At 45.7% G+C, this 14,066-nt stretch overlaps 1 protein-coding gene across 2 annotated transcripts in view; it reads right to left on the bottom strand.

Annotated features, from left to right (window-relative positions):
- Positions 1 to 14,066, bottom strand: part of LOC144169204 (uncharacterized) — a 215,640-nt gene that overhangs the window by 86,474 nt on the left and 115,100 nt on the right. For both annotated transcript variants that reach the window (XM_077698246.1, XM_077698247.1), the window contains one exon: positions 10,437 to 10,588. In XM_077698246.1, coding sequence (XP_077554372.1) covers positions 10,437 to 10,588 — 152 coding nt within the window. The remainder of the gene's footprint in view (positions 1 to 10,436; positions 10,589 to 14,066) is intronic.

Below are 14,066 nucleotides of genomic sequence, written 5' to 3'. Positions count from 1 at the left end.
ACTGCAATAAACGACGGCTCCTGCCAGCAGCTCATTTTTCCACGTCAGTGCTGCTTGAAGCGGCCACTATGTGGGCATATAAAGAATGCGTTTATGCTTTAGCGCGGATATTTCTCGATACAGGCAGCAAAGGGACTTTCGATACACCGACATATCTCGATAGCTGGCGTTGGCTTCTTCTTGAAGGGAGGACCTATCTGTGTTCACGTATGGCAGGTCGAATCGTCTGGGACCGTACAAGTTCCGAAAAGTTCCGATCACGCTCGAGACTTAAAGAGGGTGAATAAATGTGGCCTAAGTCCGCTCTGTCAAGGATACGCCTTTAGAAACCCGCAACAAACCGGTGCTTCGCGACCACAACTACGAGTATCCGAAGGAAGAACCTCATAAAGGTAACTTAAAAAGCCAACAATAAGTAAGCGCACTAGTTCACTCGAGCCACCAGTGAAGGCTCGTATGCCAACGTATCGAGCATGTCAAGGGCACCGTTTTCGCCGTTAACACCGCATTTGGCTGGGTGTTCCAGGTACCATATGCTGAGGAAAATATTCCTCACCCGACAAGCAACTGCGCGAGTGCCTTTTGTTTGCCTGTATTGAATTAGCGGGTATAATGGAGAACTACTCAAGCTCTCAGAGATATACAAATCAGACGCCTGCGTACCACAGGGGCTGTCCAACAAGGGCTATGCCGAATGTGAAGACCATGGTAATGGGTTTGAGGACACTGAGGCTATGTTCCAGCCACAATATCGCTCCGCTAGCGAGAAGCTGAAGCCGTGGCGTCCACCGCCTCAAAACGAAAGAGTCGCAAAGCTCTCGGAAAAGAGAGGTCCCACGTGACCGACAACCACGAGGGCACATGCACACATTGAGGGTGAAGAGTTTAAACTTTGGCGGGCTGCAGAGCGACGGGTGCCAAATCACTATGTTCAACCCGTGCCACATCGCAGAGGTGTTCTTAAAGAGTTGAAAGCGGCGCATCGGATCGTAGATATACAAGGTGCCAAAGATTCATGTCAAGCCTTGCTATTAACTGCGGGGCACACTGCGCGAGCATCGTCAAGAGGCGCAAGTACTCAACGACTTCTTTAGGTACCTGTAACGTCAAAATGCGGTCCCTACGCCGTATAAGCTGAGGAAGCTGGTAAACAGATATCTAGTTCGGCCCGTGATTCAGAGATTCTGTCTATTTAATGCAGATACATAGAGCGCGGACGGGGCCGGATGGTAAATCTGATGTAGGACATGCGCCGTAATTCTCGCCAATTAAGGGTTACGAGAAAAAACGGGGAGTATGGTGCAGCATGTGGCTAGCGGGGTGGTTTGTGTTCGGTATGACGAAGAAACGGCAGTAACTGCAAAACATTTGTAAAGAAAGCGTAATCAATCGGGTCTTCGGTTTTTACAACACAGCTGATTATCTCCGATATTTTTGTGAAAATCGAAGTTTGGCTCGTACCTTTGTCTTTTTAAAGCTTGATGTTGGAAGCTTATTCCGTTCCCCTGGCTGTTTGACACCTACATTTCAAGGGCTCCCCGGTGTTTCCAAAAAGGGCGTACACGCACTTGTTGTAATGACAGGCCAATTGGCATACGAGCAACATTTTATCGCCCCCACGTTCTCTCTTAAGCGTATATTTAAATAGTCCCCCCATGCACCACGTAAACCGTGCGTCAAGGTTTCGGGACACGTTTTCTAAAGCCGAAGCCTACTTCTCTCGTGAATGGTTGCTCAGTATTTCAGGTGCATTGCTAAGTGAAGATTAACACTTCAAAGTATCACCCCCATATGCATGGAACGAGCATACAGACCAGCAGCGGACAAATTGACCTCGATTTGCGAAATCTGGTCCCAGAAACTTGTGAGGGCGGTTGTACTTCTTTTTCAATGCAGCGCGATTTGGTAAACGACACCTATTTTAGATTTAACTGAAGCACGCGTCTGTTCGGCATAGGGGTTGCGAAGGCTGGCTTTTTGTCGGCGTTTTTCCTGTTCGTCAATGAACACAGCCTGCGTGTTTTAGTCTTGGCTAGGGAACGAACATGTACTTCGTAACGTGATGCGACATTCCTAAGCTTCCGTGCCATCTTGTGCACGAATTACATGACAATTGGTTTTTCAGTAAACCACTTCTTGTGTGAGCGCATGTCTAGATCCTCTTCCATTTTGTCCCCTCCGTTTGCAGGGTTCCAGCACTTGTTCGTCAAGCATTTTATATCAATTCGGTGGAATGTCGCCCGGCTAGTCATTGGGTCATCTGTATGACTGCTGGACTGGTGCACCTTTACGCGCGTATCAGAGGTGGCTTGGAGAGCGGTCATGTGAGGTATCCCCAAACTTGGTTTTGAACTGCTTAGGGTACAATAAGCAGTTAGCTTCAGTCACGCGGTGAAAGGTTCTTGTATAGAACGACAAAAGGGAGACATAAGGATAAAATCCCTCGGGAAAACCGCATCGCTATAATTTTGAGGCGTTCTTGAGAGAAATAAATCGGTGTTTGCGGGGCGATGTCTGCCTATTGCCGTTCAATACACAATGGATGCGTTCAGCACGCGCAAACATAATTCGTCGTCGTCGTTCTCATTCGCCGCCGAAGCGGGGCACAGCTGTTGCTCGCGAGATGCAGCCGGTATCGGCATGCTCCTGTCCGGACGCACTTCTGCACGACGGTGACGTCGAATTCTTCCCTCCAACGTGCTAGCTGTCAAGACGGGCCATTCGGACTCATGGGCCAGCAAAGTGAGTGATGGTCACTTACCACTGTAAACGAACGAATATAAAGGTACGGTCGGCATTTTAGCACTCCACAAACGACGGGCAGCAATCCTTTTCAGTGGCCGAGAAGGAGTCTTTTGAAGGTCACCACGTTCTGCATGGGTAGGCCATCATCATTTTGGCACGGTCTCGCCATTGCTAGAGCACCGCTCCCACAGAAAGGTTACTGATTTTGCTGTACAGTGTGGTACCGGTGTTTTTGTTGAAATTGGTGAAGGCGGTTGGTTTTTGCAGCTTTTTCATGAGTGCGTCGAATGCCCTGTGTTTGTGTTTCGCCCAGAGTGACCACACATGATCAGCGTAACCTCTGGAAGAAGGGCTGCTATGTGGGCACACTTTTTAATAAATACCGGTAGTATAAGCATAGCCGAATACAAACCTCTGTTGGCTTTTTTTTGGATGGCGTGGAAAACTTTGAAACCACTACAATGTTTCTAGTATAGGGGACGAACTCCAGCACTGCCGACTGCGTGGCCAATGAACAGCCGTTGCCCGAGCTCAAAATGGCAATTATTGGGTTTCAGAGCACATTTGGGGAATAGTATCGTTTCAATGGCAGACGTCAGGCTTTCGTGGTGTTTTTCGAAATGGGTTGAATTAACGGTCATGTCGTAGAGACACACGACAAACAGGTTTGCCACTCTAAGCCCGGCCGCAAAATGTCCATCTGCATTTACAAAATGTCCTCGGCGGAACACAACCCGAAAAGTAAAGCTTGGAATTCGTCATTCCATCTGGCGTCGGAAAGACACTTTTCCCGGGGTCCCGCACACCGACCAGGAAAGCTGGAGAAGTTTTTTATTTGCAAAACATGGGTGCTGTCGGTTTCACATCCAAAGATGTTGATATAGGCAACTTCTGGAAACACCAGACAGTTAACGGGAAACTTCGATTCCATGAGGAACCGTCGGAAATAATCAACAGTGGCAAACTTCTCGGATAGGCCGGGTGGCAGCACTGGTGTCCACAGTAGCACTTCAATGCTACGGGTAAATGGGCGTAACGATGAATGGAACAGCCCAGGATGTTTTGTTCGTACACCTTCGCTTCTTCGCGGATGCTTCTTCGCGGATGCCTCCTTTAGACACCCCCCAGCGTTTCCCTCCGTCACTAAGCGCTCATATATTCGTGTCTCCCATCCCCAAACATATGCACCCTTCCTTCAATCAAGGCAGAAGACACGCCCGCGTCCCCCGCCTCCGAGCCGAATACCACAACAAACCGGACACCCGGTACACGGACGTCGCTCCGTATACATCCCGCCCTGCTCACGCACTGGTTGTCGTCGACTCCAAATCTCTCAATGTTACCTCCCTAAGCCTCAAGCAAGCACGCAAGCACCACGACGGCTGTAGAGACAGCCATCGCTCTAGCAGCGACCACGGCTTCCTCTAACTACGTGGCAATCCTCACAGATTTGCAACAGGCTTGCCGCAACTACTATACAGGCCGCATCTCTCCCTCAGCGCTGAAGATACAATCCTGAATCAAGGATCCCCCGCACACCCAAGTCTTCCCTCGAGGGAAACGAAGCGGCACACGCCGCTTCCCGCGCTCTTACATTCCGGGCGTTTTCGTCGATGACAGAGGACCTTTCCGAACCCTCCATCTATCCCCCGGTATCTCCCCGGTACACTGAAATCTTATATCATTATTGCCAACTGCGGATTCAATACCCTTCTCCTCACCCATCCCTCAGCACACAGGTGGCTCGCATTTGGTGTCGACTACAGACCAACACATTCTACAACACCACGATACTCCACTACATCTCTCCCTCCACTTACCCCTACAACTGCCCTTCTTGCTCCATCCCAAACACTACCTACCACCTAGTCTGGGAATGCCCCTACGCGCAAAACCCCCTCCCTTCTCCATCCCCTGAGCAGTGGGAGCTCGAGCTGGCCAGCTCACGGCGCGAGGACCAAGAACACCTCATCACTCGCGCCCAAGCAGCTGCGCTAGCTCGCGGCTATCTGGACTGAGAAAGCCACCCACTTTATGCTCAATAAATGTTTTCCAATCCAATCTCCACGAAGTGAACCATGACGAGTGGGGGAAGCCCTGGGGATCGTTCTGACCGTAAATCACCCGTGATTGTGCTTACTACTGATAAAACGATTTCTAATCCACTCCAATCCAATACAATTCAATTTAATCCAATCCAATCCATTTCAATCCAATCTAATCCAATTCGCGTTCAAACCAATTCAATCCAATCCAATCCAATGCTCCTCGCGCATGCTCAGAAAGGCTGTCCAGCAGAACTCTATCTCTCCCTCTCTCCCTCTCTCTCTCCCTCTCTCTCTCCCTCTCTCTCTCTCTCTCTAACCTTTGTGAACCTTTTATTTTGTACCTGTTAACCTTTTGTGGACCTTTTGTTCACAGATGTTTTGATTTACACGCTGCTATTCGCCTCTCTCTCTCTCTCTCTCTCTCTCTCTCTCTCTCTCTCTCTCTCTCTCTCTCTCTCTCTAACCTTTTGTCAACGTTTTATTTTGTTCTTGTTAATCTTTTGTGAACCTTTTGTTCACAGATGTTTCGATTTACCCGGTGCTGTGCCGTGAGCATGGACGCCGGACGCCGGACAATCCCCAGCCTTACGCTGCTTCGCCCCTAAAAAACATGCGGCGACTACCTCGCTCGGGTTTTTGCCATACTCATAGTCGGCAATGTAGGTGGCGTCCAATCCGTCCTATTCTATGTTCTCCTGTATCCACTCGTGAAGGGCCTCCCCTACCACGTAATTTCTGTTGACAATGCGCCCGTGCGACCGAAAGTCCACGGTAGGTGTACCTAGACTTTGCACCAGCGAATGGACTCCATTTCATCTACGCCGCTCCTCGTGGCTTCTATCAGATATTCAGGGTGGGGTTGTAGCTCCTCCGTGGAAAAGGGGGAGGCGAAGCTGCATGATTAGATGACCTGAACAAGATCTTGTGGGGTGGGTAGCTTTCGAGGAAAAGGTTTTCGGAATGAGGTGAAATCAGGGCAATCCCAGGCCTCAATTCCGTGGCGCCAACTAGGGTCTCTTCCTTCCTAATCGCTCGCGGGTTTTCACTACATTGGAATGTCACGGATGCGACACACAAAAGAGCGAGAGAGCCGTTGGCCCGTTTGCTGTGCTCTTGCATGCCGAAGTACCCGAGCACGCGGAGAGCTAGACTTGATTTTTCAGCATGTTACTTGCACATCTACCTACCAATAAAACATTACTGGTAGACGCGACGACGCGGTACCGTCAGGCTTCACTTTGGCAACCGGAGGCGTCCACTTTCGCACGTGGGGAGACGCCTGTTCCATATTGTAAGGAGACAATTAGAATTTTCCAGCGCTTCAAGTTGTCTTGTACGTTACATTGACATTTCTGATATGTCTGCCTGTACATATTCTGTTAATACTTGTAGGTTGATGGGAATTTTTTAATTCCAATCATAGCATGCGTCCGAACTGTGCGTGGAAGTCTTCGCCGTTTAGAAAATGCAGCGTAATTGGAACACTACTGAAACAATAGGGGGACACCTGTAAAGGCTACGACGTATCGTGACGGGTTGAATTGACGCAAACGTTTATCTGCTACGTGCCGCACCTGTATTTGAGGAACATAAACAGATGCCGCTGGCTCCATGTGGCGGCATCACACCATACCCGGCTTCTATAACGGCTACAGCATAGTTCACCAGGTAAGACAAAATCTGGCGTCGGCCAGAACGTGGACGAAGAGTGGCACGAAAAATAGCCAGTGGGTCAACAAATGGACAGGCTAAAGAATACTTAGGTTGACGACAAATTTATGAAAAAAGCTACTATCAGCAAATTACAGTAATAAACTGAAAAGGAAATTGGAAAATTCGGTTTTTAAATCGAACCTCGGCCATTCAAAACACAAGGCGGGCCCGTGTCTCTAGCATTTCGCTGAGCCTGGTTTAAAGCCGCCTTACTACAGAATTTAAAAAATGGGCTGCGCATTCCAAACACAAGCATGGGCTAGGGATATAAAAAATTCCGTTAGATATATTGATTGAGGTAAATAAGGGTAATTGGACTTGGCTACGTAATTACAGATGCAGTCGTTAGGTCGATAACAAAGCCGGTTGCCCGTTGTAGCGTCTGTGCAGAGCAATAGGCCCATTTTCCGTACTTCACCATGCATATGACCAGTGAGACGAGTGTTGTATAACAATGCGTTAGTGTTGTTTGCGAGTTTTGTGTAGCTTTTTTTACTATAACCAACCAAGTTGCTGTGCTTTTTTATAGTTTAGTTTGCGTTGGGCTATGTTTGCTTAAGCAGAGCACGTTTCCTTTTGATTTGTTCCTACAATTTTTGTTTTCTGCTTTTCCGCATTTTCTTCGTTTCCGATGTTACAAATATTAACTAGCTTATTTTCCTCAGTAATGCATTGCCGCGCATATACACGGTGTTATAGATTAGGGGCTTTTCTAGAATTTTTTTTGTATATCTAGGTTTTTTGGGGCGTTGTTCGTAACTTTTTTTTCTCCACGTGACTGCAGTTTATGCCAGATGTATTACAAATTTATTATGGCCGATTTTGGCAATTAAAGTTATTTTGTCTCGCTATCTCTGTACGCCTTCGCATAATTGTCTCTAAATAGACTGGTACCGGAGTAAATGGGTTATTTAGGGAAAAATCAAATTTTGCGTAAATTCAAGACACTATCAACTTGATGTTACTTCCCAATTTGTTCCGTTTCCCCTTGTGATCTGGTCTTGGGTTTCTCCCTGTCTGTATCGCGTTTGGACGGAGTGTATGGGAGAGTTTTTATGTCTTCAATTGCACTCCAAGACCATTCGTTTTGTTTTGTATTTTTTTTTACAAAATGAGCTCTCTCTGCACAATTATATCTACTGTATATGTCACATCCACAAATAATAATTTTTGTTCAAATGCATAGGGTTAGAGGGTTGATGCTTCTCATAGCCAAGCGGTATGCGTCTCGCCCCACAGTTCTCATTCCGGTGAAACCACTTTATTCGGCGCCGCTTCTGCGCTACTTATCACCGCCGCCGACCATTCTCTCACAACTGCTATTCCCGCCGCCGCCACCATCGATGTATCTTTCGCTGTTTGCGCAATCTGTTAACACCAGTACCGCCGTTACTTCGAAATTCCGGAGAATCCACAGATGCGCGAATGGGCGTCACAACGGCTGAATACCGCTTCTTCCGAATGTTTAGTCACCACGGTTGCCACACCAAATTCCTTCTCCTGTGGCAGACACAAATAACGTCGCGATGTAGAGGAAATTGCATGCTTGGAACCCGAACTTTAGCCCTAGGTTCCTCATCTGGAATTGCTTTCCGCGCGACATTTTCGCCGGTCCATTTCGCGCCTAAGCACGCTTTCATAACCGGTTGCAAGATATGCCTGCGCAGCGGGAGAGGGTAACGGAGGTGAAGGGGGAGCGGGCGTGTCCAAGCTGCTAGGCTTTGGGCCCTCATCGACGACATGCCCGTTGTGCTGGGGCGAGATTTGAACCTTGTGGGGTATTCTTAAATGTGTACGCTTTGAAAATGCCGATTTCGAATCCGTTGTACTCCAGGCGTTTTTGCACTTAAGTGGCCTCTGACCAATCGATGTACTGCGTCACATTCGGCTGTTTACTTTCAGCCAAACGGGGCTCGCTTGAGACGGACACTGTGAAATTGACATGAAATGAACAATGCTCAGAATTCAGCTTCTGGACACTTCGCTGCTCTTTGCCACCGGAGCTCCTTCGGGGTCCATTGGTCGAGCGGCCTGGGTTGGTGTGTTACACGGGCAGTAAGCCGCCTACGATGCGGGAGGGGAACGAATATCCCCATTTTTGTCCGGTAGAATAGGGATGTTTTCTTCCAAGCTTGATTTTAAATTTTAGCGCTTGTGTTGTGTCTTTCTCTTGTGCCGTTAACTTTCCGCTGTTTCATCCTAAAGAACCGTTTTTTTTGTACTCCGTTGACTGCGCCGAACGTCGCAGGTCTTCCTCCTGCACAGAGAGGAAGGACACTAATTGCTTGCATGCCTCGTAATTTTATAATTTTACCTTGTCTTTCAGGTAGTTTTAGCTCTCTTTATTTACGCTTTTCGTGCTTGAGTGCAGTGTTATGCGTAAAGGATTTGCGATTTCTTTGGGAACCGCCTGACCAGACGAAAGTGACGGCCATGTCACTTCCTTTTCATACTTTCCCTCTCCCTCAACTACGCCAGAAGGCCCGGGAATCACCAATACAGAGTTATTCATTTATTATTTCAGCTTTTATTATTGATCTCCTCTGTTAGCGCATCTTAAAGAATTACTATACTCACCAAAAACGGCAAAACTGCGTTAGAACTGCTAATATGCATTTTGTGCAAACGAAAAACATTGCATAGTAGGTAGTCTTCTGGTTGTATTTTGTGTTTGCTTTAGGAATACCTTGTGGTGGTCTTTGTTCATTTTTAGTTCTTTGTTATAATTTCAATACTCAAGGTATTTGAATTTTTGGTAATAATATTTGTCATTTACAGAATCCAACCAGCAAATGTGTATCCTCCAAAAGTTTTACTTGTTTGAGAAAACGCAAGGCAGAAAGTGGTTGGTGCCATGGAAAACTCGGTACAACAGTAAAAACAAATCATGATAATAAGAGGGCGCAATCGCAGAGGTGGCCACTAGCAGTTTCAGCAAATAGTGATAAGTTTGCGGTACTCTGTGCCCCACCTGTTGCATGTTCATAAAATGAAAGCGCTACCTTACACACGGATTGTACCGTCAGTCTAATGGATTGGGTGTCTACGGGGGTGAACTGAAGGACTGGGCTAAACAGAAGCTCCGGCACGGGGCCGACCACTGCAATTTTGCCCAGAAGTGTGGTGAGAGAGGAGGAGCGAACAAATAGAGCCAATGTCTCATATCTTTTAGGCAACTGAACATCAATGCCTGCACATTGACTACATTTAAAAGAGTGTTTACGTGCCTTCGAGAATGTTTCCAATATAATATTACTGAACAAATTAAATACCCCTTTTCGACAACGTGCAAAAACCTCCGCCGTGTTTTGGGCAATCATGACACGCACGCACGCGCACTCCCCTTCCCTCCAGACACACACGCACACCCACACGCCCACGCACAGTGGCGCGCACGCACGCACGCTCACATACACACACACGCACGCACGCATGTACACGGTACACGCACGCACGCAAGCACGCGCAGTAACATGGATAGAGAGATCCCAACCTGTGTCCGTGTAAGAAATTGCAGTACACGCTCCAGACGGAGTCCGTATAGTTGATTTGCTAAAATTATTTCACAATAACAACAAAGCATGACCGTATTTGACAAAACAAAACTTACAGTTTTCAGGCAGGAGATTAATTTGTTCTGTATTTTGACTAACTCCTTCATTTCAGGCGCTCACTTAGGATATCATAAAACGCTGCACAGTTATTCGGTTGCAGCAATTGCGTTTCTGAGAAACCACACCTGATGAATTGATTATTACGCTTAGCGATTTTGCATAGACGACATTAACACGAATGGTGAATTCTACTCATGAAGACAAACTAAAAAAACCTTGTTTTAGAGTCAGACGCTGCAAAATGAAAAACATTCACACATATTACACCAATATGATGTCAGCCAAAGAGGGAAATACACAATATAAACTTGCGAACCTTGTAGAGTTCCAAGGGCACAATGGTGCAATTCACCGAAGTGCGCTTCCCAGTCGTAGCTGTAATATTTTCCACAGGAAGGTTGAACTCCGGTCCATCTCTTGAACCAGTCGAGGTTTCGCTTTCAGCTTCTTCTCCCATAACAGCGCCACCTGTGCAGAAGACGTTGGAGATGTTGGCAGTACTTTTGTTAGCTCCACGTATCTTCCCTGTCATTTCCGTGAACGCAGGTCATCCGCCTTGAAAAGTGCAAATTGTTTACTAGTCTAAAGTGCTGTCAGGTATTCATCTATGTAACAAAAGGATATCTTGTGGCCCGCGCGTTTACGGCAACATTTTGCCGCAAAAATGCGCTCGCATAAGTTTTCATGATACGACTGGGGTTTCCCTACGTTTTACTTGCACCTGGTTAACGAGCATAGTTCAAACGAACAATTTTACCGTTTAGAGACAATATGCATTGGCTCCCTAAGTTCTCTACATGACTTATGTTGCATTTTTATGCAATTTCTCTTCTATGTAAACAACCACAAATAAGAAGTTTAGATTACATGCGACGAGTGTTTGGTGAAAAAACAAAAAAAATGAGAGGGGAAAGTCGGGAATTATTCCGCAAAAAACAGAGAAAGGCAAGAAGTGGAGGACGTTTTGGTAGATCTTACACTGGTAATCAAAAAAGGAGTACACGCTGCAATAAATTGCGGAGTTGCAAGTATACACTTTGCAGATATACCGTACAATATACCATACCTTTTCAGTGAATATTGAGGTAGCGGGGTGAATGTTAACTGTGTGAACGCACAAAATAGTGACGTAAAGTTTTTTTTTGCCTTGTGCTTTCAGGTTATGTTGGTATGAAATAAGTGAACCGTTCATTGCGGAGTTATCCTTAGTAGTCGCAGTGTAAACATTTGCGTGCAGCCTAATTTTGTTTCTCGCGTTTCGACAGAATGAAGTGTACATGTTCATTTGCAAAACAACTTTAAAATATTTTGACTAGTCGATGTAGTTTTGTACGACATCTGCCAAAACACACTGAGTATGAGCTGTCCTGGAATCGCTGTTCCAACAAAACGAAATTTCGTTTTATGTATGGCGGCTTGCCTGGTAATTTTTAGAACAAAAAGCAAGATATTATAGCTGCCACATATACGGTTCTTAGATATTGGCATCTCCCGATTTCTTTCAGAATTTGGGGCTTCCGAAAGTTCAGTCTAAACAAAGTCAATAAGTGACCAAAAAACGAGTACTTGATTTTTTCATATACAATGCGCCAAATTACCTTTCTTCATTTGAACTTTTCAGCGTGAGCACAGTATTTGCACCATTCCAAGCACCACCTATTTTAAACCACCGGGAAGTTTACTTTCAAATAAAGAAAAACAGAGTTGCGCCGATTATACTTTTATTTTATTTATACATTACACATTTTATTTGGCACACGTAACTCTGCCAGAAAAAACCGCTTGAGTTTGATGACCTTGCTTATCTATCTCCTGCCGGCTTTAAAACTTGAGCAGTGAACATAGAAAGCGTTTGCTTTTTCAAGCGCCTTCATAATTTCTTAAGGGACGGGCTGTTCCTCTATGAGTTCCGTCATGTATCGAAGTTTTCGAAAACATTTATGTTCAGTGATGGTGAAGGCTTTTATGCAAATATAATTATGTTTTGTTTACGCCAATCTCGCATTAAGTCTCCGGAGCGAACTGTGTGTGTGTGACTGAACCACTCGGTTCCCCACGATGTCAGAAAGAAAAGTTACTTTCGCTTCAAATACTTTTCAAAGTGGTGCGTGTTCGTGGCCATTACAGCTGACATAACGTACTAATTACAGGGCAGCAGCGTGTTCAGCAGCTGTCTAATGTACTTCCAATGTGAATTTCACTGGCCAATATGTACCCATGAGATGATTAAAGCTTGTTTGGATTGTGTTGAGTTGTATTTTGCAATTAGTTGTCCATGACGATGCTTTGAAAAGGGTTGAAGGCGATTTTGGTTTCGAGCCCGGTTGTAACGCGCACACAATTCTGAAGGCTAGTTTTAGTGAAAAATTGCGCACTGCAGAAGCTTGCAAAAACCGAAGTATACTGCTAAAAGAATTACCTCCCATAGTTACACAAATTTAAATGTCAATGCCCATAACAAAACGTCAATAAATTTTCTGCGCAATAATTTTTACGGGAACTTTTAAATGCACTCCTAAATATCGCCGTAGGTGGCCTACATCAAACTGATCCCGAAGGGATGGTCAGTGAGGCCAAATGTACGAATATAGCGAATGATGAGGTTAAGAATGCGATTACAAAAAAAAAAGTATTTTCTTTACAGTGACAACACTGAAAAGCGTGCATAGGCGCTGTTGTCAAAAGGGAAAAACTATGCTTTACTCTAATCGCATGCTTGACCACACCATCAACGGAACTCGCCCCTTTGGCCACGCTGATTTGTTGTTTCAGAGCGTTGTGGTAAAGCCGGCCTGTGGCGATGCTTAAGATCGTAAGCGGTTTATGAACCTAGGCATTGATAAACGCAGTAGTTTTGAGAGGCCAGCCGAGAACGCTTAGTATATGGCATTTATTCGGTGAGCGACAGCCAGGCTAGAACAAACCGAACATTCTTATGATGATTGTTCACGCCTGCACAACGAAGATGGAGGTGACAAGCTGTGGCTGGGCAATAATGAGGCTTATACGTGCAGAGCAACCGAGTAAATGTCGTTCAGATCCTCATACTATGTACGAAACATGTAGTACGTATGCTGTATTGTTGTGAGCTTGTTGTATCTGTGCAATATCTAAAGATGCTCACAATATGGTGGGCTTGGCAGCTGCGACACAACGCAATTGGCTAGCCCATTTATCCCAATACGACAGGTTAATAAGCGCAGAGGTCCCTAAACAAAAATTTCACGTGCTTACTTTCTAGTGCAGCTGCCAGGCCCACAGTATCTTGTCCCTATGATTAACGAATGTGTTCATGTTGTTCAAGCTGTACCAGTATTGTTACCCGGCGACATCAAAAGTAACCCCTGGTCCAGAAATGGACTAAATCCTCGCAGAACTCGAACAAAGTAGCGCTGCACAAAAGAAACTGGTATTCTATTTTTAGAACTATAAAACTAGGTACTAACACCAGAAAAAAACATTATCGAATCTAGACAAGCGCGTAAGTGAACTATAATACCATCACCAGAGTATTTCGGCCCTACGAGCATACACCGCCGCAATTCAAACCGGCACTGCAGCAGACCACCCACTTAGTTTCTAAGCTTGAAAATTCGCTATCTGACTCAGAAAGCTGGTGACGTCGCAATAGGTTAATCTTCTATTAAGTTCCAGCGTATAACGCCAAAGAAAGCAATAGGGAAATATAACAAGCTATTATTAGCCACTGTCTTGAACACCTGATTTTAAAAATCGACGCGGAAGTTACAGCTCGCCCTTACCGCCACAGACGTGACAGAAATGACCCCTGCCAACCGCCTATTACCTGGTTCCCGCTATACAAAACCAAAGAAAACGTGTTTGCAAATGCTCGAAAGTTGAAAGGAAGTGATTTTAGCATTGGCAAATATTTTTCCCTTTCGGCTGGCACATGTAAATTTAACAAACAAATTAGCTAATGTATCCC

Source organism: Haemaphysalis longicornis, unplaced genomic scaffold (assembly GCF_048455015.1).
Source record: "Haemaphysalis longicornis isolate Haplotype H1 unplaced genomic scaffold, Haemaphysalis longicornis Haplotype H1 scaffold_2, whole genome shotgun sequence".
NCBI lineage: Eukaryota > Metazoa > Arthropoda > Arachnida > Ixodida > Ixodidae > Haemaphysalis > Haemaphysalis longicornis.
Note: the sequence above shows the minus strand (reverse complement) of the source record. Positions and strands in the feature narration are given on the sequence as shown.